This window comes from Lingula anatina, chromosome 7 (genome assembly GCF_051362555.1).
Source record: "Lingula anatina isolate TDL-2025a chromosome 7, LinAna3.0, whole genome shotgun sequence".
In the NCBI taxonomy this organism is placed as follows: domain Eukaryota; kingdom Metazoa; phylum Brachiopoda; class Lingulata; order Lingulida; family Lingulidae; genus Lingula; species Lingula anatina.
In genome coordinates, this window is record NC_141773.1 from 44109 (window position 1) to 67512 (window position 23404).

Consider the following 23404-nt stretch of genomic DNA (forward strand, 5'->3'; position numbering starts at 1 on the left):
TGCGCCATATGTAACTTTGGTCATCATCATTAACGGTTGGGTCGGAGCCGAACTGCCGTGGCTCCCTCACAAAAGTTCTCTATTGGTCACGGTTTTGTGCCATTCTGTCTGCTTGAACCATGGACCCAAAGAGGTCCGTCGGATCGTCACTGTATCGCGTTTTAGGTCTACCGCGTCCTCGAGGTCCGTATACTGTCCCCATAAGTAATAATTTTTCCATTTGTTAGCCTCTCAGAATGTGTCCCATGAAGGTAAGCTTTCTCTCTGTGAGAAAGTCAAGGAGTTCTGTTTTTGCATCCAAATCGTCTCAGCACTTCATCATCCGTAGTCCGTGTAACTCAGGTGATGCTAAGAACACGTCGATAGCACTATAATTCAAAACTTCTTCATCTCTTCGTGTCTGATTTTCTCATCACCCAACATTCCGAGCCATATTAAGCTATTGAAAAAACTAGAGAGTTGAGCAATCGCTTCTCTGTGTTTAAAGAAATGTTTTTTTTTTGTCTTTCCAGACCTTAGTTAGGGCGATTGTGGCACTCTTTACGATTGTAAGTCTTCGTTTTATTTCTGTAGTGTCATCGTAATTTTGATACAACAGTAAAATGTCTACCATACTGTGCTTGTAGCTTCTACTGACGCCACGGGGTCACATGGCATGATATTTATGAGTTTCAGTGAATTGAGAAAAGCCAGAAATAAATTTTTCGCTTGAGGAGTTTCCTCACTGACCCTTCTTTGTCATTTAAAACGCTTTTCATCAGTTTAATAGTTAATCTTGACATTCTCTTCCTATCTGGACATTAAGTGACGAACAGAAGAACGCAGGAGACGGTGAGTGATCGACTCTCGCTTGTCAAGTGCTACCGTTTTGATTCGTAAAAATGCTTTATTTGAAATTTGTAAGCAAAAATATTAATTCTGTTTTCACCAACTGATATTCAAATGCTTTACACTGCTATTCTCATTTTGCGGGAAAATAGTGACAGAGCTCAGTAACATCATCCAATATTTTTATATAGCAAGGCATTTATTTTCACACGTTCACCTATATCGCGTATTGTTTTTACTTGACCATATTAGGCGCCGCCTGACCCTATTTAATGACTAAATTTTAGCAGGGACCACATCAAGCCCAGCAATGGAAAGGATGCTGAAACTGGTACGTGGAATAATGTGAAAATGAATATTCTGCTAGCTAGCATTAAAGCAAATCATATCTAAAGTATCAAAAGATTACAATTTAAAATGACAATTGCTTGAATATTTATGCTTTTTGTTACTAATTTTGAAGTTAATATTGCCCTTGTAATTTCTATTGAGAAGGAAAAAAGAAATATGACCAGTGTATTTACTAGTAAAAGCTAGATTGCTGAATTTCCGATATACACTTTTATTGTCAGACAGATATTTTCATCGCTTGAGGCAGAAGTTCTTGAGTTTGCAATATGTTGCCATTTAAAGATGCATACTCTACTTTCTTTAGTAAACATAGCGTTGAGCGAATCACTGGTCCAAGTTTATATATATATATATATTCTTTTTTTTCGCTCTAATGGCGGTCCACTGAGGAGAACGAATGACGGTTTGCTGAAAGACTACTTGTTTTATTTTAATAGCCAGGATTTTGACCCTCTATGGGCCATTACGCTTTTACTCCATTACGCGTTTGACTTTTAAATGCCAAACGTCAAATTTACATTCCATATTTAAATACAATTAACAAACAACAGTCTGCAGCGCAGCGTCTTGTTGGGTGCTGGATAAGCGTCAATGCCTTTATCAAATTCCGTTCAACTTTACTTCCATGACAGCTATGAACAGTTAAGAACTTCTGGGTCTTAGAAAAGAGCTGAAACCGAAGGTTGTGGTCTCCTAGATTAGGTTTGATTACATATTTGTCCTCGGCCATTGTTGACCACATTATTTGATCAATCCGGAAGCTAAAAGCACAGTTTATCCCAATTATTTTAATAAAACTGGAACATGGAAACCGCAGTAAGAGGAGGTGCCACGTAGTGAGTGGTTGCTAGAACATAGATCTAGAGGTGTGCAGTCTGAGGAAGACCGCAGACGCTGAGCAGTGTCCTGGTTTACACCTGCAGTGTAGATATGAAGACACCTGAGTGTAAATGCAAAAGGCCATCTAAGGGTCAAGTCACGGTTGCGGTGGACCCCGCTCCACTCAGTGACCGGAGCATGGAACTCAGCCATCTGAGGAAATGTTAAGATGGTCAAACTTTTGTATGATTTCTTTTCCGCTTGACTGTTTCCAGCGTTTTAAAATGAACATATAAGCAGCATATGAAATGGTTTTTGAACATGCTGAAAACATTAGATCTCCCTCCGGGCATGCGCATGCGAACGCACACCAGCATTTGCCTGCGTCCTCGAGACGTTCACATGTAAGTCTAACGAGCCCACGCGGGTTTACACAACAATAAAGTGAGTGGCACAATAATATGGAAGTCGTTTCCTCTGGACACACATCCTCCAGTGTATATGTCTGCATTTAATGTACAAAAACTTTAACACGACGCCTTTTGTACGCTTGATTTTTTAATTATTATTTATTTTTATTTATTTTATTTTATTTTTAATTTTTTTATTTTTTTATTAATTTATTTTTTTTGTAGAAGACGAACTTTTGTGTCACTTCAAGTGGGTAGTTTTTTTTACTTTCTTCAGCATGTGTATTATCTGTAGTTTGTGTTTAAATGCATTCTTTGGAACAAAGAGAAGAAATATAGGGTTTATAGGAATAATTTATGGCGTGAGGAATTGTACAATGTATTAGGCCATTTAGAAAATATGTATTAGGCTAAATAGAAAATATGGAATGTGCAAATGGCGATCGTCTTTCAAAACAAATTATTTAGTAGCTTAACACCCTGTTAAAGAGCATTCATCATTTCCTCAATTTGCAAAATTTTCACATTTAACTTTTGAATTTCCGATTTTGTAAGAAAAGAGACACCTGCATTGTAAACAGAATGGAAATATTTCCTTTTATCAATAGAAACGCGCCAAAGCATGACTGTGTTTTAGCGCTATGGCTATGAATATAATTAGGGTTAACGGTACACCTGCCTACTGGATGACAATGAAGCGGACTTAAAGTCAGGACCTGGATAGAGCCGAATGACCCTTTAAACCCGTAGAATATATTAAATGTTTCATCAGAATTCTCCTAACAAACACACGCTTCCATTGAAAAAATAGGGTTAGGGTTAGATATTTTTATTAGAGGCCCATTTGCTAAATGCGCTGCCTATCAAACTAAAAGCACTGAAGTCCAAAGTATTTTAGGGCTATTTCAGACAGAGATTAGACTGACCTGTACTTTAGTTCCCCAATTTATTAACTGATTTACAATTAAATTTGCTGCTTAAATATCATATCACAGGTAAGAAGTGACGGCATTGTACCTGAAACTACAGACAATTAACTGAGATGAAAACACCGTTAATTGCATGGAACAGTTTAAAAGAGATTTCCATTTGGAGTATTTCAGATTTAAATTTCATTCCAGCTCTACACATTTCTTCTCATCTCCGTGTTTGGGAGCACAGAAGGACGGAAGTTATCCATAAATGAAGTGAACTTGGACTGCCAGCTGCTACACGTGAAGAAAGGCCGGGGTATCAGTGACGGAAGGACAGGGGTTTGTTCTAACGCCGTATACTCGCCTACGGGAACGCTACACCCACAGTAAGTGTGAACATTAGATTTAAGGGGGTACATTGTCGTGGTCGACGTAGAGAAAATATCAATTCAATGTTATAAAAGGAATCGATAGTCCAACCAAGAGTCCAATTTAAAGTAATTAGTTGTCTCTGTTTAAGCAATTAACAATTTTGGTGATACATAACTTGTGTGGCAACGTATATGGAATTGCGGGAGCATTGAGAATGATGAGCGAAGGAGTTCACTTGATCTTGTGATGTATCTGTCTGCCTGCCTGCAGGTGTATCTGCAGTGCACGCTAACGCAGTGTCTTGAGACAGGGAATGTGGAATCTACTGGGAAAAACGGCAGCATTAAGAAATATATATTATCTTGACGCGTCTTATATTGTTCACTACAGCACGTTTTACATTAGATTATAAAGAATGTGTACCAGAAATCAAGTCAGATATGATATCTGGAATAAAAGCACTATTCAAAAGGGTAAACGGCTGCGATGTGGTTATTTGTAGACAAAAACACATGGAATTGGAGATGTGATAGCCTTTTAGATCAAAAGTGGCTATCAACGCCGTAGACGGAGAGTCTGTGATGAAAATATACCCACACTCCCTAGTAACGTCATTCTTAGTTCAATCACATAAACCCTAGAGATGGCACTTCTAAGCAAATAAGACAAATTCAACATGTTTGAGGCCTGATAAATTATTTTAATAATATTTTATAAACGCTCCACCCTTCTTAGCAATGTGAGCGTTCAACTCTAAACAATACAGTAAATAATAACAATTTTAAATCTGTAAAAATATATTCTTTGTGAGTTTGTCTTTTTTAAATATCCAGGTAAAATTGCATCCCTGGTAGCCTTATAAAAACTTCCCATGTGCAAGCCATTTAATCTTTGTTATCTACTTCCCACACATTTCAGACAACAGGGCAGAATTCGAGCAGCGGGCCTATCTGAAAGTGGTGCTCCAAAACTGAGCGGTCCTCCCAGGGGCGACCAGACCCCGGTACTCCCCAGACAGACGACGGGAAGAAGGAAGAAGCGTTCCATAGGTGCCGCCGCCCCGCTGCCATTTCAGTATGGCGTAGGGTAAGTAAAGTGTCCCCATCTGACGAGTTTAACAAGTGGTCGCAAGGAGATTTTATTTGAACAGTTGTCTCACACCGCAGAATAATATTGTTCATTATGTAATTCATATGATCTGAGAAAACTTGATAATGTTCCGAGATAAGGCACAGAAACGCAAGTTATGCGTGTCGGCCTTACGAGTTTTTCTGAGAAAACCCTGCATGCGCTCATCACACCGAAGTTTATTAATGATCTCTTTGCTGTGGTCTGCAGGCAGACAGAATGTGAAGAGTGGGAGTATTGGATGCAGCCATACTGGGTCTACTATGAAGATCCGTCCACAAAGCAAGGCGACTGGCTGCCCGTGTACCAGGACACCGCTAACAACAGGGAACAATGGGTCAAGTTTGCTATATGCTAGTACGTTCATCAGGATTTGAGTTTGATTATAATCAGTCTTTTTTTATCATTAGCTTTGTTTAGCTTCTTCTCATTGATTTTTTTCAAGTGATTTTTAATAAAACGTATACCATATTTTATTTCAGGTAGTTTTCATAACATTCATTTTTAATTTTATTTCATCATTTATATTCATTTTCACCCCATGTACATGCAGTTTTCTCGCCATTCTTTCTTTCCACCCTTACTTCCGTCAAGGTGGTTATCCATCTAGGGTGTGCAGAGTGTATTCACCTCTGTCTGCGGGTTACCTTGTCTTTTTATTTCTGTTCGTTTGACTGGTTTTCACCAGACTAACTCGAAAAGTCAAGGATGGATTTTGATGACATTTTAGGATACGTCAAAACGGGATTCACGTAAAAAAGATAACATTTTGGTGGTGGTCTGGATCACATCCACCCTATTTATGGTGGTAAAACGCGACATTGCAATAATTTGTTTGCGTATATCTTCTCTATCCATCCTGTCACGCATGCGCCATTAGCTCCGTTTTTCTGGCTTCTTATGCATATTCAAAACAAATTTATCGTTTGCATGGGATAAACTACTAGCACAATCAGTGGCAGCACAACTAGCACAACCAGTAACAGCACAACTAGCACAATCACTGGCAGCACAACTAGCACAATTGATTTCACCCTGATTGACCTTCAGTGTGGTAATCGATTTGCCTCTGATGCATCAGTCACATAACTTGGCTCTTTATCTATTCAATAAATAGTTAGTAATACTGAAGGAGCTAATTTAAGCTTAAGATATTTTTTCAGATACACCTCAACATCATTCAAAGCATTTATCAATTTAGTGTTACTACAGTGTGTGATTTCTATTTTTTAATTAAAGGTTTCCACTGCTAGGATTTGTATACAACAACACATAGTCCACACAAAAAGGGTTTCTCCTGGACATCATTGCAATAGATGTTTTTCAACATTCATTTCACTGAGATTCCCAAAAAATATTACTTAAAGTCCGACAAAAATCCCGCATGGGAGACATAAAAATCCAAAATGACCGCCAATTACCATAGAAATTTACACTCTCGATCCTACAAAGCCACTTTCGACGTGAATTATACTACATTATTGTCTCCACAGAGTTTAATGTCATGGATACTGATGGCGATGGTCTTATATCCAAGGAGGAACATGCTGCCTTTTTCTACAGCCATTACATTCCAACTAAATATTCGAAGTCCGTCTTTGATGTGATGGCACTACTTCGGCCCAATAACGCACTGAAGATTTGTCTGTATACAGTTATTATTAACATCATCGAGTTTCTAAATACCACACGTAATCCCACTTTAATAATGTCATGTTAAATAAGTTTTTTTTGGTCTTACATATGCGATAAAGGGTATATAAAGGGTATGCGATTATGTCATATACATCTAACACGTACTGCTACTAATTTTGGCGTGCAGTCGCTACCTCAATCAATGTACTAAATCTACGCCCAGTGTTTAAAATAGGGCTCTCATCAGACCTGTTGATACCATATTGAACTATTATTACAAGTTGTTATTGATTCAAGTTCACATATATTTATTTTCAGCCCTTTCGAACAATACTGCCGCCACCAAGCCGGGATCTGTTCATTTTGCGCCGCCGAGTGGGGGTACAGGCCTATCTTGGTCATCCAAGGTAACTCTGCTGCCACCTATACTCTTGCTTGGAAGTGGATCCGGTTTCCAGTGGGTTGCTGCTGTAGTTTAAACACACAGTCATGGAGCTGTCCCGACCCCTGGTATCCGGTCCCCTCTGACAGCCACCCTGTAGTACCAGGAGAGGGGCCAGCGTTCCAGTTTCAGAACTTTGTTAATACTTTCCTTGGCAATGGAAACGGCAAGAAATAAAGCAAAAACAATGTTAACCTACATTAAACTATATTCAATTAAGTGACATAATACTATTAATTATCAGAAGGACACATATCATGAATATCAATATTTTCATCGATTTTCAGTTGACAGTTAAAGGTGTTCTGTGCCAGCAAATATGATTTTTCCGCTGAAAAACATTTTCTTTTCAACTGATGTATCATAGTTCGACCCGTCCCTGCATTTGATGTCGTTGTTTTATTCAATTGATTGATTTAATTCTGAATGACAGGCTAGAACTTTAGAATGCCATGGCATCCTGAACATGGCAGATGGAGCAATGGACGTCAGGCCCTTTTATGACCTGTACCTTTACCGGTTACATATATGTGCACATAGTAATTATGAGGTTTTCAAACGCGCGCCTCTATTACTTATTAATTTTATACTTCAATTAACGGTGTGTGGGTACTCATGACACACCAGTAGCCAGTGGTTCTATACCTCTGTTAACCGCCAATATTCTTGCTTCTGCTGTGAGTTCGGCACGATAACATGTATTTATACGAGAACACCTTCCGCATGTGGAATGAACACATACATGTATGAAATGTAGGGTTATAAACGTGAACAATGCTCGTTCTCTACGGTAAATCAATACAGTAGTTTATTATATACTTTATAATGTTATATAATCATAATTCAAACATGCATATATTGGGCGCTTAAATACCTACGTGATCTATGTTATCTTCTCTCTTTAACTTAAACTCAAAACGGCTGCAATGTATGCACTCAGGATACACATGAAATGAACTGACATTTGAAATGTACGTTGTCCGTTTCATTAGTTAATAAACTAGTGGTCCATAGAATTCATTGCAAATGTTGTTTGGTTCTTCGGTCAACCAAAACTCTACATACGCCTGTGTGAACTCTTGAAATGAGATGATACCATCTGCGTTGGAGTCCATCACATCAAAGACGGACTTCGAATATTTAGTTGGAATGTAATGGCTGTAGAAAAAGGCAGCATGTTCCTCCTTGGATATAAGACCATCGCCATCAGTATCCATGACATTAAACTCTGTGGAGACAATAATGTAGTATAATTCACGTCGAAAGTGGCTTTGGTTCACGATGAAGAAGTTGTTCTTCCAGTGTTCCTCCTGGGAAAGACTGGGTTTATCTCCAGCAAGGGCCGACCACATGTGAAGACGTAGGTTTAGAATGTGTTCAGCTGGTTCATCTAAGAAATGAAAAACTTTAACAATAACTTTTATCCTTACATTGTATGATTCAATAACTGAAAGTACATTGTTATAAGCACTTAATAATATATTATATGTAATTTTATAAATTTTTCAATGTGTGCAACATATTAGAAAGTGAATAAACGAGTTTACACGTGTGCTCTTCGGATAGGCCGAGTTACCCCATTTACATAACAGCGATTTAATACACATAAAACACTTCAACGAACTATAGAGTACCAGTAGAGTGAAGTTACCTTGGAGCTTCAAATATTCTATGTGTCGTTTGGCAGAAATCACAAGGTCTTCCTCAGTAATGTACCCATCAGCATTGGAATCTAGCCGTTGGAATACAGTTTTAACTTTTCTTCTCCAATGTTCTGCTCCGGTCACCAACGGGTAGTCTTCTGGCATCTGAAACACCATTTGTTACATGACACAAGTTTTACCAAGCCCATTTCAGGACATGGAGTATTTACGTTTTGGTTTAGAAGTATATATTCTAGACTAAAATAGACAGATTTATATATAAAATTTCGTTGCATTTTGATCTTACGTAAGCCCTAAGCAAATTAATTAATTTTAGAAACTGTTAATCTGATTTCAGAACATCAGGTGTTTTCGCCCACACGTACAGTTTGTGATTAACTAAGTATTGTGATCATACCAAAAGTTGACTTACTTTTTTAAGGTGCAGTGTTTTGTTCGTCAATCTCTGAACAGGTCGGAGACATGGCAAGGAGTCTGGGACAAAGCTGGGTTTGAAGTTATTTCCTAGTCTCTGGGAAGGTTGAACAATTCTTGTCTGTCCCCGACTTGGTTGGATGCTCGTCTTTATTATATGACTTAGATGATTGATAATTAACATGGTGAATGCAGAGATATAGAATATCCTACTCCTTGTGGTTACAACAGCTAGTGCATGTAATAAAACGTGTGTTTGTTCACCTTAATTTGCATTTAATTTGACCGTTGAAATAGATGCTAGGTGACGTAGTTTAACCTATGATCTTTTCAAACATTCGACTTTCAAATAATAAACGTTGCTTTCAAATGACACGCTGGGGATAAGAAACTCAGAACTCACGCATACCACGGTACGTGTTTGTTGCTTCATGTACGTGCACCCTCCCCGTAACTGTACCGTACATGGCAGACAGGTTTAGACACCTTGCTACATGTGCATGACTTCCTATTAAAGTTTAATAAAAGCTGGGAGTATCACTGAAAGGTTTGGAGATATTAGGGCCGGAAAATTTGCAAAGTTCAGTCATGCTTTTTGTCCAAGATTCAGTTCATGGTGAAAAGTAGGCCAAAGTCCAATTTCAAGGTCACAGTTTGATTGCTAGTAAATGACTTCCTATTCAAGTTCAATAGTAACTATGAGCGTATCTCTTCTAATTTTTGAGTATATTTCACATTTTATTTTCACCACTGAATATTGCGACATTGTACTTTTTGATTTAGCACAACTCCTAAAAGGGACTCCACCACCAGTGTTGCTCTTGACAAGTTCTACAAAATGCAAAATAAGAGGTCTCCAGCATTTTCGGTTTCCAAAATGAGAGAGAGTTTTCAGTTTTGTCATCTGAAGATGAAAGGAGTCCCTAATTGTAACCCCTCACTGTAATATATAACAAGCGGCTGCCCAGTGACCAGGGCTCGGAATCTCGAAAGGTTCGCTATGTTGCGCACACGCTCTAGCATGGCTAGCGTGCGCTATCCCGTATCTCGAAAGAATCGCTATTTTGAGCGCCTGCGCTAGCATGGCTAGCGTGCGCTATCCCGTATCTCGAAAGCTTCGCAAATCCCGGCCGTGCGCTAATGTCCAAATCGCCATTAGTTTCGAGGCTATTATATGCGGCGATACAAACTAGTCGCAAAGGCCTCTGCGAATGCAAAATTCGTCATTTTAATGTGTCTTATATGTAATTAAACATGGTGGCAAGTTTGGGTTGCTAGTCATAATAGCATATAATAAAACATATAACAAAAACATGGAAGCTTTTAATTGATTGAATCACTGGTACCTCTGATAGAAAAACTTGCGGTAAATATTCACGTGAAGAATGCCAAAGTCATGTTTTATTATGCAGAAAATTTCAAAATTAAACATTTCATACATCATTTTATATTTTCTGGTGCATTTCATTCATCTGTGTAGTCTATTGATAATAATAATAAATGTAAAAGTGTCATTTTCCACACAAAATGAAAAAGCAGAAACAAAGCATTCGGTCGCACCGTCACCTTCCTCAATGTCTATTATTGTGAGACTGAACACTACTCACCAGTGTGTCAGTAATTGTGTCAGTCCAAGCTTCCCTTATTGAATTGTTTTTTGACATTTTATTGGTGTCAAATACTTCAAATATCAGTATTTGCTATTATGATATTCCTATAAATTAAAACAACCTCTTGATTTGCGTCATGGTGAAAAAAATTGCATTTTGTGTAATTGTGTTATGACGTCTTCACTTTATGCGGCAATCGAATATTAGTAGAGTTTGAGGTTATAATTGCGTTGCGTCTGCTAAGGCTTCGAGATAGCAGGTGGGTGCAATCGCACTAGCAAATAGCGCACGCTAGCTATGCTATAGCGCGTGCGCAACATAGCGAACCTTTCGAGATTCCGAGCCCTGGGCTCAGTATCTCGAAAGGTTCGCTATGTTGCGCACGGGCACAAGTGTCTCGATTCCATAACCGAGTCTATTTCGAGACACGGGGCCATGGAATCGAGACACTTGCGCACGTGCGCTACATAGCGAACCTTTCGAGATACGGAGTCCTGTGCTCCGTAACTGGAAAGCATCGCGAATTGCGAATAGCGATATCACCTTTTATTTCGAGGCTATTATATGGGGCGAGTAAATCCCGAGTTATGGAATAGAGACGCTTGCGCTTGTGTAGGGGTCCATGTTCCACCCTACCCAGGTTCTTCTAATATTTTACCTGCCACTGATGCATGGGAGAGGGAATATAACCACAGAACTCACATATTCAGTTCCAAGTCTAAAAAGTCCCTTATTAAGTCCAAGCATTCAGCATTTATACACATTATCTACAGGGAATCTATCTGCCTGCCACAGTGGCAGCAACTGATTTAAATACTAATTGCAATGCAGTAGTTTCTACTTATCAGATATGCATTTGCCCCAAGCTTACTTAGTTAAACAGAGAATGATAAATATTCATGCAAGACTGAAGCCAAGTGAATGATAATGATGACTGATTATATAAACATAAGATGTAAATGAGTGAGTTTATCACCTGCCTTCTGTGGACCTTTACACTTGGTCGCAATTCGCAATGCTTTCGAGTTACGGAGCCTCGGTGAGAATGCTACATCGAGTCATGAACACAAGCCATCAACATAATGTTTATCTACCTTTGTGATAAATATTAAATGTGTCAATTAGATGAAAACATATTAACAGCAACATTGATATATCTACAGTATATATATAGAGAGAGAGGTCGCCACCGCCACTGTTAGCAGTTTATGTGCTCCAGCGCTGAGATGCGCACGCACACCAGGTGCCGCACCTTGCGGAACCAGTGACCCTTCCAAAATAAGGTACCTGCTGTTTTCCCGCTTTGCACTTCCTTAACACTTAGAGGTATAAGCAGTGTTGAACACCTGTCTGGAAGTGAAAGAATGTTAGTTGTTTGTATATGCTAGTTTGCAGTGCTTCATGCTGCAGCTGGGCTGATCATCTACACACATTCACATCAAAATATAAAGACATTTTACAAAAATTGAATTAATTTAATTTAATTTGAACATGTTAATGGTTTCATGTGTTATAGTTGTTACTAGTGATCATATTAATACATAGAGAGGTGTTTACAGTTTCTACGGTATATATTATCCAATCCATGTCTAATAAAAACATACCAAAACAACGTTGATGTAACCTTCAAAGATTGCGATATGGTGGTGTAAAGAAGGACAAAAGATCCAGGCATTCAGTGACAGGCCTTCAGGGAAGTGACATTTTTTTATCTTGACTGTGCAATTTTATTAAGCCCTGGATATGAAAGTCGTTTTTTTAACATGTCACATGTCGCATCCCAAAAAGGAGTCTTACGATGTACCGGTACCAGTACAAAACTTTAAAACTTTTAACTCTATAACATCTCAATAATAACATGGAAATATATAAAATGAACATGATAATAACAAAAACAACAATAATAAACTTTATTCTAAGAGGGTTAAACATTTTAAATGTAGCTTTATCTTGTATGTGGCCTTTAAAGTACTAGTAGATGAAAATGTCACATTTTGCTCGAGAAGCATATGCCCTACAGGTATATCTCTAATACTAGGCATCCCGTATGAGAAAGCCCACGCACTGTTACATGAACACCTGTATATTAAAGCATGCTGACATCTTTCATGTTGATACATAAGGATATTATTCAAAAGAGAGTAAAATCTTATGACCCACACCACTCTTTGGGCTATTTGTCCGCTATTTCCATTGATGCACTGTTAATAATTCATGAATACTAATTCCATATTAACCTAACTACTGCATGCATGAAGTTGACAGACCCGCTATTTTCCTCACAGACACTATTATATGTACGTGGCATATTGATCTACACGCAAACTCTGAAGTGAAAACGATCAATTACAAGGCGCTGACACGTGAACACAATGGGACACCATGCTTTATATGGTCCTGTTATATTTACACAGTGGACGCTTCACTGCACAGACGCAGTTACTCCCTTCAAAGTGGCAACAGGTCGCCGCTGGTCATCGTACAAGGTATTTCTCTTTTATCAACGGGGAAGCATTTTATCAAGGGGGGCGTTGCAACGAAAAAGGTAAGTCGATTTTCGTTCATTTTATGTCCGATCTTGGTGACAAAAATACAACTTGCTTGCTTGACAGTGGATTCCCATCGGACTACCAGCAGTAAGGTAGGTCTAAATTAGGTAGGTCCAATTCTGTTGGAACTCTCGCCAAGTACTATGGGCTTAATTGCAATTCATTACACTAGTCCGCTTGATTTGGTCTAAAAAGTGCAATACCAGATCAGCAGAAGTATTAAATGGAGTGAATCTGCATGCTTTTAAGATAAAAAATGATCGAGCATTTATTTAAGTGGTCAAGCAATTTCCTCCCCTCACAATAAGGGGATGCCTCCCCTTACAATGGAGGGTACCTCTGCTCACAATAGTGTGAGGGGAGACAAGTCAGTCCAGTAATGGTCTAACTTATGGTTTAAGACCATGTAAGATTGTTTTTGATCTGAAACTGCACTTTAAGACCAAGTCAGGAGCACTCGTGTTAGGTGCTCTTATCATAATGTCAGTGGAGAGTAAATTGGGCAAGTACATGTGTTAGTAAAGCTGTTCTCTTTGTCTCCTGCATGATGTAGATGGGTAACATACGTATGTTAATTGACTTCTTTACATATCATCATATTTAACAGACCATCCCACGGGATTGTATTTAATATCATGAATAGTGCTTTTTTCTGTGGTCAGGAGTGTGTTTATATTTTGTTAGAAGTATATTATCTATAGTACCATTTTTTATCAGAATATCATATATATACGTAAATTGTCGGTGTATTATGGATATTATTTGAATCCTGTGCCTCATTCATTTGCTAGTACTGTACATGGGGCAGTATTGTAGGATTTTGATGGAGATTTTAACTGTATAATACAAGTGAGGCTTAAATATCAGACAGTAGTCTAAGTAGTAATGGATGAATTTAATGAGTATATTTCAATTTAAAAACAAACCCGTATCTCTCTGTGACAGCAGCAACCTTCATCTGTTTGGGGTACATGTACCAGCAGAAGATGGCAACCAGTGTTTACATGTAGATGTGACAGAAGCAGGTTCACTGGTGATCATTATGTACACATTTTTCTATCTCTCCATAAACAGTCACATCGGAAAGTATGCCATTTACTGGCATTTCGCGCACCTGAAAGATATGGAGTAAAATAAATGAAAATTAATTTAATAGGTCTGGCACATACATGGTACGTACATGTACTTGTAATGTCAATTTATCTTCATCTAGGAAGTATAGGTGCCTTTCATGCTACAACTCAGTTGAAATAACATTATTAAAACCTCACCTTCTTAGATTTCCTATAATGGTACTTAAACAGTCTTCCTCAAGGCTTTTCTTACCCCCCCCCCCCCCCCCATGCTGTTTGGCCACAACAGACCTCAAAAGGGTTAAAATATTACCATTGTGTGATCATCTGAAGATTTCCCAAGATAATTTTCTACAAGTATTATAGTCTATGCTTCAGATAGCTTATAAACTTCTCCTATCTGACATGCCATTTTACATGATCAGGTAAATTTTACAGGTATAACGCCAGTCAGACAATTAAATTACAGGTAGAGTGTTTTAGACAACAGCAAGTATTGTATCCATAATAAGGTGTGCATCTAGTCAGTTCTAATTACAGAAGAGGAAATCATCCACAATTATAACAAAAGAATACTCACCTCGACCCAATTACAAAGTGGTAAATACAGCAAGAGCTTCACGATATAGAAGTATACAAAAGAAGTGCGGATTTAATAGATCTGGTACATTGAACCCTGGTAACGTAATGCTTTCTACAACAAAAATGTATACAGTGCATTCATGCTACAACTCGGCTGAAATAAATTCATTAAAAATCCTCACCTGTTTGAATTTCCTCAGGTGGTATTTGGTCAGTCTTCCTAAAGGCTTCTTCCTGACCGAGAGACTTTTATTTCATTTCTAACCTTGCATTTTAGTTATTTTGTTTAAAATTTGTTCACAAGTCTTTTAATATTCCTCTATTCTTATTCACTAGTGATTTTATTCAATTATGATGCAAAGAATGTATTTATCCAACCCTCGGGTTGCACATTTAATAATAATAATAATAATAATAATAATAATAATAATAATAATAATAACTAGACTGCAACTGGCCAAAGCCAGTGGCGGAGGATTCCTCTGCAAAATAGGCATGAAAATACTCTTACAAGGTCATTTGAAAATCATGGGTTAAATTTGACCTCATATTCTGAAAGAGCATGTGCGAATTGGGGGGGGGGGGTCAACAAAACATCACTTTTAGCACACTTCAATATTTCTCCATGAAATAGCCGAATGACCTTGAAAATGAAGGTCAAGGTCAAATTTGACATTTGATTTGGGGGTTTTGGGTATATGTTTGGGGTAGTTTACTATAGCATGTTATGACCAAAAACCAGTGTTTCATGGAGAATTTGCCAAACTCAAGATTTCTGCAACGTCATAAATATTTAAAAATCTATATTAAAAAAAGTAATTAAGCAGTCGCTACCAAAGTACGGCTAACCTTAGATAAATATATAGGGCATCATTTGCCACTATGATCGGGGCTCTGAGACTTCCGGTTTTTGAGATCTCGGAAACAAACCTTTTTTGAGCCCGTTTGGCCATTAGCGACCTTGACCTTGACCTACTTGCATAAAAGTAGGTCATTCTATGTGGATTCACCTCAGTATTACTGACCATAAGGCCCATAACCATACGGCTTATACTTAAGGCCTAATGTCAATTTCAAATTTTACAAATTTTGCCTTTAAAAGCCTCTGTGACCTTGAAAAGTAGGTCAAGGTCACTGAAACTGGGTCTATGGCATATTCTTACCATAGGCTACCTATGTAAATTATTTCAGATTTTTCGCGAAAAAAAACGCGCGGAAAGAATAACAATAGTATTCCCCTACGGGGAATCCTAACTATAATACTACCAAAAACAATAGTATTCCCCTACGGGGAATCCTAATAATAATAATATATTTAGAGAAGTGCTGAGAAGAGAGAATGCATTTATTTCCTCCACCAAGGAGGTCATGTTATTAGTGACGTTTGTCTCTTCGTAGAACCAGCCTTACTCAAATAGTTATAGATGGATTTTGATTAGGCCTAAATCTTCATGTAGGCGGCAGGCCTAATAATTTTCTTAATCATTTGCCTTGGAGGTCTGCATGCTCTGAGTGCTTTTCCAGTTACTAAATTATTTTGAGTAAAAAAAAAAACATTGAAGTATAAAAGCAAAAAAAAGCTGAAAAAGTGTATGATGTAGAAAAAAGAATCAGCCACCCCAGGGGCAGCCCAGTCCCACACTGTCATGAATTCAGAAGTGCCAATGCAGAGCCATGATGAAGGTTGTACGTGTCCCTCCAATTTCTCTCATGGTCTAGGAGGAGAGAGTGGAAATTACAATATAGAAATATAAAATAATCCACCCCTGGATCAAACCAGCCCCCAGCCGCACCTCAGTTCTGATGAGCCTTTGTGCAACCCTTGTGATAGGTCCACTTTCTTAACCCCCCTTTACACTGAACAGCGTCCTTTGTCCGACCATGAAACTGGCAACGCTGTGGTGGTAGAAAAGAGGCACAAGCATTGCTTTGGTTGCAGAATGAATGCACAATGATCAGTCAGTTGCTGGCACGAGACATTTTACATTAAAAGGGGACGTTAAGGGTATTTAGTTAAAATTTTCACTTTTTAATATTACGAAGTAGTTCGTTGGGGGCAGCTATAATGAATACTGCAGAATTCTTATTTTGATATTTCCAGACAAGTAGCACAGTGGCGCCACCTGTCCATCATTAATTGATTCAAGAGACATCGCCGATACTAAAAACCTGTGGCGATGATGTCCACCAAACTCCAATTATCAGCGGTGCTCTATGGACAAGAAGATCTCCGTTTGGTAAGACGCCTCCCAACAATACAACGTTTTATAACGTTAACATTACATTAGCATGACGTTTTTTAGTTTTATCAACGCTATGGCAACATTTTAATAGCGTTCCGTGTTTAGTGCGCTGTCCAATATTTTCTCTTGATATGAACTTTAATTCTGTTTGTGCAATGTAAAATGTTATTTTAACATAGAAGCAGAGGAAATATTTAATTTGCAATGTCTAGTATATCTATATTTACTCTCTGAAATCTCGAGAACGCTCGAATATCATCCTAATGTTAAAGTGGTTGTTGATGCTTATTTACATCGCCGCGCTTTGGTCCATGCCCTTTTGTAAAATAATCGCACCCAAATCTTGTGATTGGCAAGTTATCAGTTATCAGACTGACGGTTATCTGAGATAACCCAAAGTTTCGCGATGAAATATAAAACCCACTTTTATATCGCCGGGTTTGGAGGAAAGTGGGGTCCAAAATTACAACAGCTTACATTATTTATCCAGGGATATTTTCTTTTTGTTTATTTTTCTGTGGTCTAATTCCAGTCAATTACACAGCAGTAGTAAATCTCCATGTTTTGTATGTCACTTTTATACCGTAATCAATTGGTGAATCAAGCCACTCCTTCTTTCAGGAGAAGACCCCTGTACCTTTGCCCCAAAAAGGTGGTAAGTTTGTAGAACTTGCACTGGATGTATGACAAGACAAGAACCTAAATGTGTGTATGTATGTGTTGATGCGCGCGCACATGCGTGTGTCTGTATGTGTCGGTGTGCATGTGTGACGGCGCTCTGTGTAAATTTACCCATTTACTGATGCATTCGCTGACCAAAACATTCATGGTATTATCAACTCGTAGATTTCAGTGTGCAATAATGGTTTATTTTCTTTTAATTTTGTTTTAAAGATTATTTAAACATATCATCAAATCTTATCCTATTATATTTGGCAGTTTTAAGGTGAATTTCTGACCAAAATGTTCGAAGAAAAGAATTTATCTCAAATGCCTAAAATGGTGTGTGTTTTATGGACTACTGTGTAGACAGGGTTGATTGCAGGTTTTCATATTCTTACTTACAATGTTAAGCTTAATATCTCCAACGGGTACGGGTAAGCTACTGTATCCGTACCGAAGCAAGTTTTCTTAATCTCTCTTAGCTCACAGGTACGGCCACATGTATAGTTTGCCTGTATATCATCCAAAACCTCGATCATCAGATTGTTAATCATTTCACAGATGATCAAACATATATCGTCTATGTAAATATGTGTTTAATTTCTTCCAAGAGGTGCAGCTGGCCGTCAAGTGTGTCGGTATCTGCGGCTCTGATCTCCATTATTTTGAGGAAGGCCGACTTAACAAGTTTGTCGTGAAGGAACCGTTAATCCTAGGGCACGAGGTTAGCGGAACAGTGAAGGCTGTCGGAGAGGGTGTCACCAATCTCATAGTTGGTAAGGGTTCATTTGTGCAGTTAACAATGACTGGAATTGCTTATTTGTAGTGTTGAGCAGTAACCAAGCTAAAAGATCTGTTTTTGTACATCTTCAAAGTGTATATTTCCTTAATACTATAGTACAAAGTAGGAGTTGCCATTCAACAGCATATGCACAATGTACCATGTAAGAACATTACAGACCTGTTATACATGTAGCGACCTCATTGGTTATACGTGTACTTTATATAAAGCAGACTCGGGTCAGATGGTCTTAACTAGTGTAAACCTGGCACACAGTGTATGTATGTACATGTATGTATGTATGTATGTATGTATGTATGTATTCACGTGTGTGATCTTCCAGGTGACCGTGTGGCCGTGGAACCCGGGGTATGTATGTATGTATGTATGTATGTTTGTATGTATGTGTTGATGATCTTCCAGGTGACCGGGTGGCCGTGGAACCTGGGGTGCCGTGTAGGAGGTGTGAGTTCTGCATGGAAGGTAAATACAACCTTTGTCCAAACAGGCATTTCTGCGGAGCGCCCCCTGTCGGCGGGGCAATGAGACCTGTGATATGTCACCCGGCTGAGTTTTGTTACAAGTAAGTAGTATATGTACAAAGTTGCTAACCGGGTTTTTGTCCAGGCCAGGTGCAATCCTCCACAATTCGTGTCAAGCATAACGAAAATCATTTCATTTCTTATTACTTCAACTTGTTTAAAACCTAACGCAACTACATGTATTAGGTCTATGTGCAGTATAAAATACAGGAAATATTGGACTCTGAGACTCAATACGTGTCATTTGTCCGTTGGGTCTTAGAAGAAGCCTGTATCCGCCATATTGTTGCGTGAAGGTGGGGGGTTTGTGGACCTCTAGTTTGTAATACCAAAATATAAATATACATGTGTAGTGTAAGTCATAGAAAAGGAAGCACGTGTATCTTACATTTACTATCAGTGTGACTCACATCAAATTTATTTTTCCTGTTAGTTGTATCTTTTCATACACCAGGTTACCGGACCACGTGACCTTTGAGGAGGGAATGTTGATGGAGCCCCTCGCTGTAGCTGTCCACGCATGCGCACGGGCAGAGATTAAACCTGGCTCCAGCTTGCTTATCACCGGGGCTGGTAGGCATTTGTGAAATAAAGCATTGCCACAGTGAAAACTTGTAGATATTTTTATCAGAACAAATCATTTAGTCCCCACATCTCAACTTCCTTCTCGTTAAAGATTGTCAAATTAAAAGCTGTATAATTATCTTATATATTTGAATGTTTTTTTGTTAAATGTGTTACAGGTCCCATTGGAATTATGGTTCTCATAGCGGCAAAGGCAATGGGGGCGTCAAATATCTGCGTCACAGGTAATTAGACAGCTCTTATAACGCACACACGCACACACACATTTAATTGTAAACGCACACATAGGGGCCTACATATTGTTACACACATGTACAGTAGATTCTAGTCGCAACTGATAGTTCAGTGTGGACTCCAAAGATAACTGTATGGTGATACAAAAGTATAAGTTCAACTCCTCGCCAGCCTGGAGCACGTGCATCCTGTACCCCAGAACATGGTACAACAGATGTGGGGCTTCTGATACTAGTTTTATATCTGTGAGAGTTTGTATCCCGGAGTTATTCTCGTAATCACAGGAGATTAAATGCTATTCTTTGCGTTCGTTATTGTTTTGATGACATATTGTGCTTTCTTTCTCAGACCTTGTTCAGAGCCGACTAGACTTCGCCAAAGGCATGGGAGCGTCACACACCGTTCTTGTGAAGGCAGACGACGACATAGAGGTCACTGCGGCCAAGGTGAGCCACATCCTGGGCTGTGGTCACGTGCAGGCGGCTGTGGACACGAGTGGAGCGGAGAGCGCCGTACAGTTAGCTATCCTGGTGAGTTGCGAACGCCACGCATCCGTTGAAGGTTCATGTCAGTGTCAAGTAAACTGTGACAAATTGAAATAACTTCAAACAGTGCAGACAAAAGTCGCAAGCATATACTTTTTTGATATGTTACGTAAAAGTGCTAAACGCATAACTGACTTTTCCATGATCCATCTACTCATAAAACCCATGTGCTTGTCTATAAACCTGTTTATATAATTATCGTGTACGTACACGACATTTACATACCTGTACACGTGAAACGTCACTTGATAAAGTTGGTCAAACAGACAGACATGTAGATACAATGCAAACAAACATAAAGGCCAACAAATAAAATACTTCCATCTACATGTATGGACACGAATCTTTAAAAATCACCTAATGACTAAGTTGTTTTTTATCTTTAGGTTACAAAACCTGGGCGTATTGTTGCCACAGTTGGATTGGGTCCGGCTAATATCGCCATTCCACTTAATCAGGTCACTTTCAAGCAAATAGACTTGAGAGGTTGCCGAACCTACTGCAATAAGTAAGTGTATGACCAGTCAGTTCTTTATACCTCCATCAACAAAATAGACTTGAGAGGATGTTGTACCTACTGTAATAAGTAAGTGTGTGACCAGTCAGTTCTTTATACCTCCACCAACAAAATAGACTTGAGAGGATGTTGTACCTACTGTAATAAGTAAGTGTGTGACCAGTCAGTTCTTTATACCTCCACCAACAAAATAGACTTGAGAGGATGTTGTACCTACTGTAATAAGTAAGTGTGTGGCCAGTCAGTTCTTTATACCTCCATCAACAAAATAGACTTGAGAGGATGTTGTACCTACTGCAATAAGTAAGTGTGTGACCAGTCAGTTCTTTAAACCTCCATCAACAAAATAGACTTGAGAGGATGTTGTACCTACTGTAATAAGTAAGTGTGTGGCCAGTCAGTTCTTTATACCTCCATCAACAAAATAGACTTGAGAGGATGCCGTACCTACTGCAATAAGTAAGTGTGTGGCATGTCAGTTCTTTATACCTCCATCAACCACTGTTTATGCTGACCCAGTGTAGTACAAACACGTTCGTGTAGCTAACCCGGGGTAAAGGCTTATATGTACTTTTTGACACCAGTGCCGCGTATAGTCGGGGTATTCAGTTTTTTTAATCTTTTAAGACACCAAACATGTCCTCCAGATGGTGTGTATAACATTCACAATGGTGTGCTTTACCTTCCAGCCAGCATGAAGTACTGAACCTAGTAGCTTCCGGCCAGGTGGACATTAAGCCGTTGGTCAGCCACAGATTTCCGCTGGACCAAGCTCTGGAAGCGTTTGACGTGGCCAGAGGGCGCCAGGGCATGAAATGCGTCCTCCAGTGTTCTGAGCCTGAATTAAATGGGACGGTTCTTCAGAATGGACACTAAGTGACCCTCTACAATACTCGATGTTTAGTGTGGAAAGTGATTGCAAAATCAGCAACGTCTGTACTTCAAGGATCCTTCATTTTAAAGACAGGGTGACCAATATGGCTTCCCGGTTTTCATGATAATATAAGTGGCCAAAACTGTTAATCGTTTTAATATGCTTTTATTCATAGAATTTTGTACAGTTTAATACTGGAAATTGATCTAAATTCCGATCTAATACTGTGATATTGCTGCCAGGGGTTACATGACATTTGAACAAGTCTCCAGCACTTAGAATGATGACCTGCGGCTGATTGGGCTTAACTTACATATATCATGTTAACATAGAGATACGCCTGGTGATTCATCAAGTGAATTGTACATATTTTATGTTAAACTAAAAATTTTATTTTAATCACAATGAATGAATCTAGAAATAGCCGTAACGGGGTAGGAAAAGCGGGTTGTGGCGAGAGAAAAGTTACGCTCAAAAAATAAACAGTCGTGAAAATAACCAGTAGCAAAAAATCAAAATTATACTTTTTAACTTATAACGTCTATTATTATATATATTTTTGTTTTAACCTTCAAATCGTTATTTTAGTGTCCGTTTTGAAATAAATTTTCAACGAAGTTTCCTAGCTCATACCTGTAATGATGTTTTACTGTCTTAACTTCAGCACCTTTTCCTTGCGGTCAAACTCTTCACGCGCAACAAGATCTTCTTCATACGAGAGCCTAAGCCTGTACTAAGCGACCACATCACGTCCTTACATTGACTGCACTGGAAAGGCCATCAGTACGTTCAAGTACGTTAGCCATTGCAATTGTGGGCTTTTTCAATTGCGATATTTCACAACTAGCACACTGCTGTCAAAAGGCAATTCGGTGGAATCTCTAAGAAAGTCATGGTTTCTGGCTGTTATTATTGACGTCAAAGATTCCGTACTCGCGATGTATTTAGAGACAGATTCTGCTTTGTAAAACCTCAGCAATAATTTTTTCTACGAATTCTTCAATTCAATTCAAGACTTTTTGAATTTTTTTTGTCATTTTCTGGTACATTAATGTGGCTTTTTACATATCTTGCAGAAGTATTTTTAGCAATAACTGCCAACTTTGGCTAGACTAGTGCATTTTATTTTCACCACAAACAACAGTAAGCTCATGGAAAAAACCAGACTACAGAGAAAAGGCGTCGTGTCCCATGGCGGTGGGCTCCTTAATACCCTCTCGTCAGTGCTCCCTGTGCCCGGACGGCTGCCATAACACGTGTCAGGACAAGATAAGGTTCTGTGGTGGACTGTCACCCTGCGAACTCTTGCCACAAGTATCATCTCTCTCTCTCTCTCTCTCTCTCTCTCGATCTGTGTGTGTTATGTGTGTGTGTGTGTGTGTGTGTGTTATGTGTGTGTGTGTGTGTGTTGTGTGTGTGTTATGTGTGTGTGTGTGTGTTGTGTGTGTGTTATGTGTGTGTGTGTGTGTTATGTGTGTGTGTGTGTGTGTTATGTGTGTGTGTGAGCGCGCACCTGTCTTTCAGTCTGTCTGTGTATCTGTACCAACAATCTGTGATTGTTTGTGTATTGTAAGGTAGAGTCGTATTCTGTTGCCAGAGAAGTAAGTGTTCCCTCAGTTATGTTGGTAT

At 38.8% G+C, this 23404-nt stretch overlaps 3 protein-coding genes across 6 annotated transcripts; 2 read left to right on the plus strand and 1 right to left on the minus strand.

The window, feature by feature from the left end:
- The first annotated feature begins 515 nt into the window (after positions 1 to 515).
- LOC106163271 (uncharacterized) lies at positions 516 to 8462 on the plus strand. Its single transcript, XM_087017552.1, has 5 exons — positions 516 to 1159; positions 3530 to 3708; positions 4613 to 4780; positions 5033 to 5179; positions 6776 to 8462. Exons 1-5 carry the CDS (start codon positions 1139 to 1141, stop codon positions 7074 to 7076), a joined length of 816 nt encoding a protein of 271 aa, XP_086873678.1. The 5' UTR covers positions 516 to 1138; the 3' UTR covers positions 7077 to 8462.
- Positions 7892 to 11938, minus strand: LOC106163272 (uncharacterized). The gene is made up of 4 exons (XM_087017553.1): positions 11875 to 11938; positions 8976 to 9074; positions 8551 to 8707; positions 7892 to 8289 (listed from the first exon to the last, which is right to left on the minus strand). Exons 3-4 carry the CDS (start codon positions 8705 to 8707, stop codon positions 7892 to 7894), a joined length of 555 nt encoding a protein of 184 aa, XP_086873679.1. The 5' UTR covers positions 8976 to 9074; positions 11875 to 11938.
- A 947-nt stretch (positions 11939 to 12885) lies between these two features.
- Positions 12886 to 22405, plus strand: LOC106162605 (sorbitol dehydrogenase). 4 transcript variants are annotated; one of them, XM_013539931.3, is made up of 10 exons: positions 12886 to 13073; positions 16893 to 17028; positions 17656 to 17689; positions 18309 to 18473; positions 18902 to 19061; positions 19475 to 19593; positions 19764 to 19829; positions 20188 to 20369; positions 20771 to 20892; positions 21591 to 22405. In XM_013539931.3, exons 2-10 carry the CDS (start codon positions 16969 to 16971, stop codon positions 21775 to 21777), a joined length of 1095 nt encoding a protein of 364 aa, XP_013395385.2. In that variant the 5' UTR covers positions 12886 to 13073; positions 16893 to 16968; the 3' UTR covers positions 21778 to 22405. The 4 variants fall into 4 exon arrangements, with proteins under 4 accessions (XP_013395385.2, XP_086873690.1, XP_086873691.1 ...); XM_087017564.1 differs by having other exon boundaries at positions 13017 to 13132; XM_087017565.1 differs by having other exon boundaries at positions 13069 to 13228.
- The last annotated feature ends 999 nt before the right edge of the window (positions 22406 to 23404 follow it).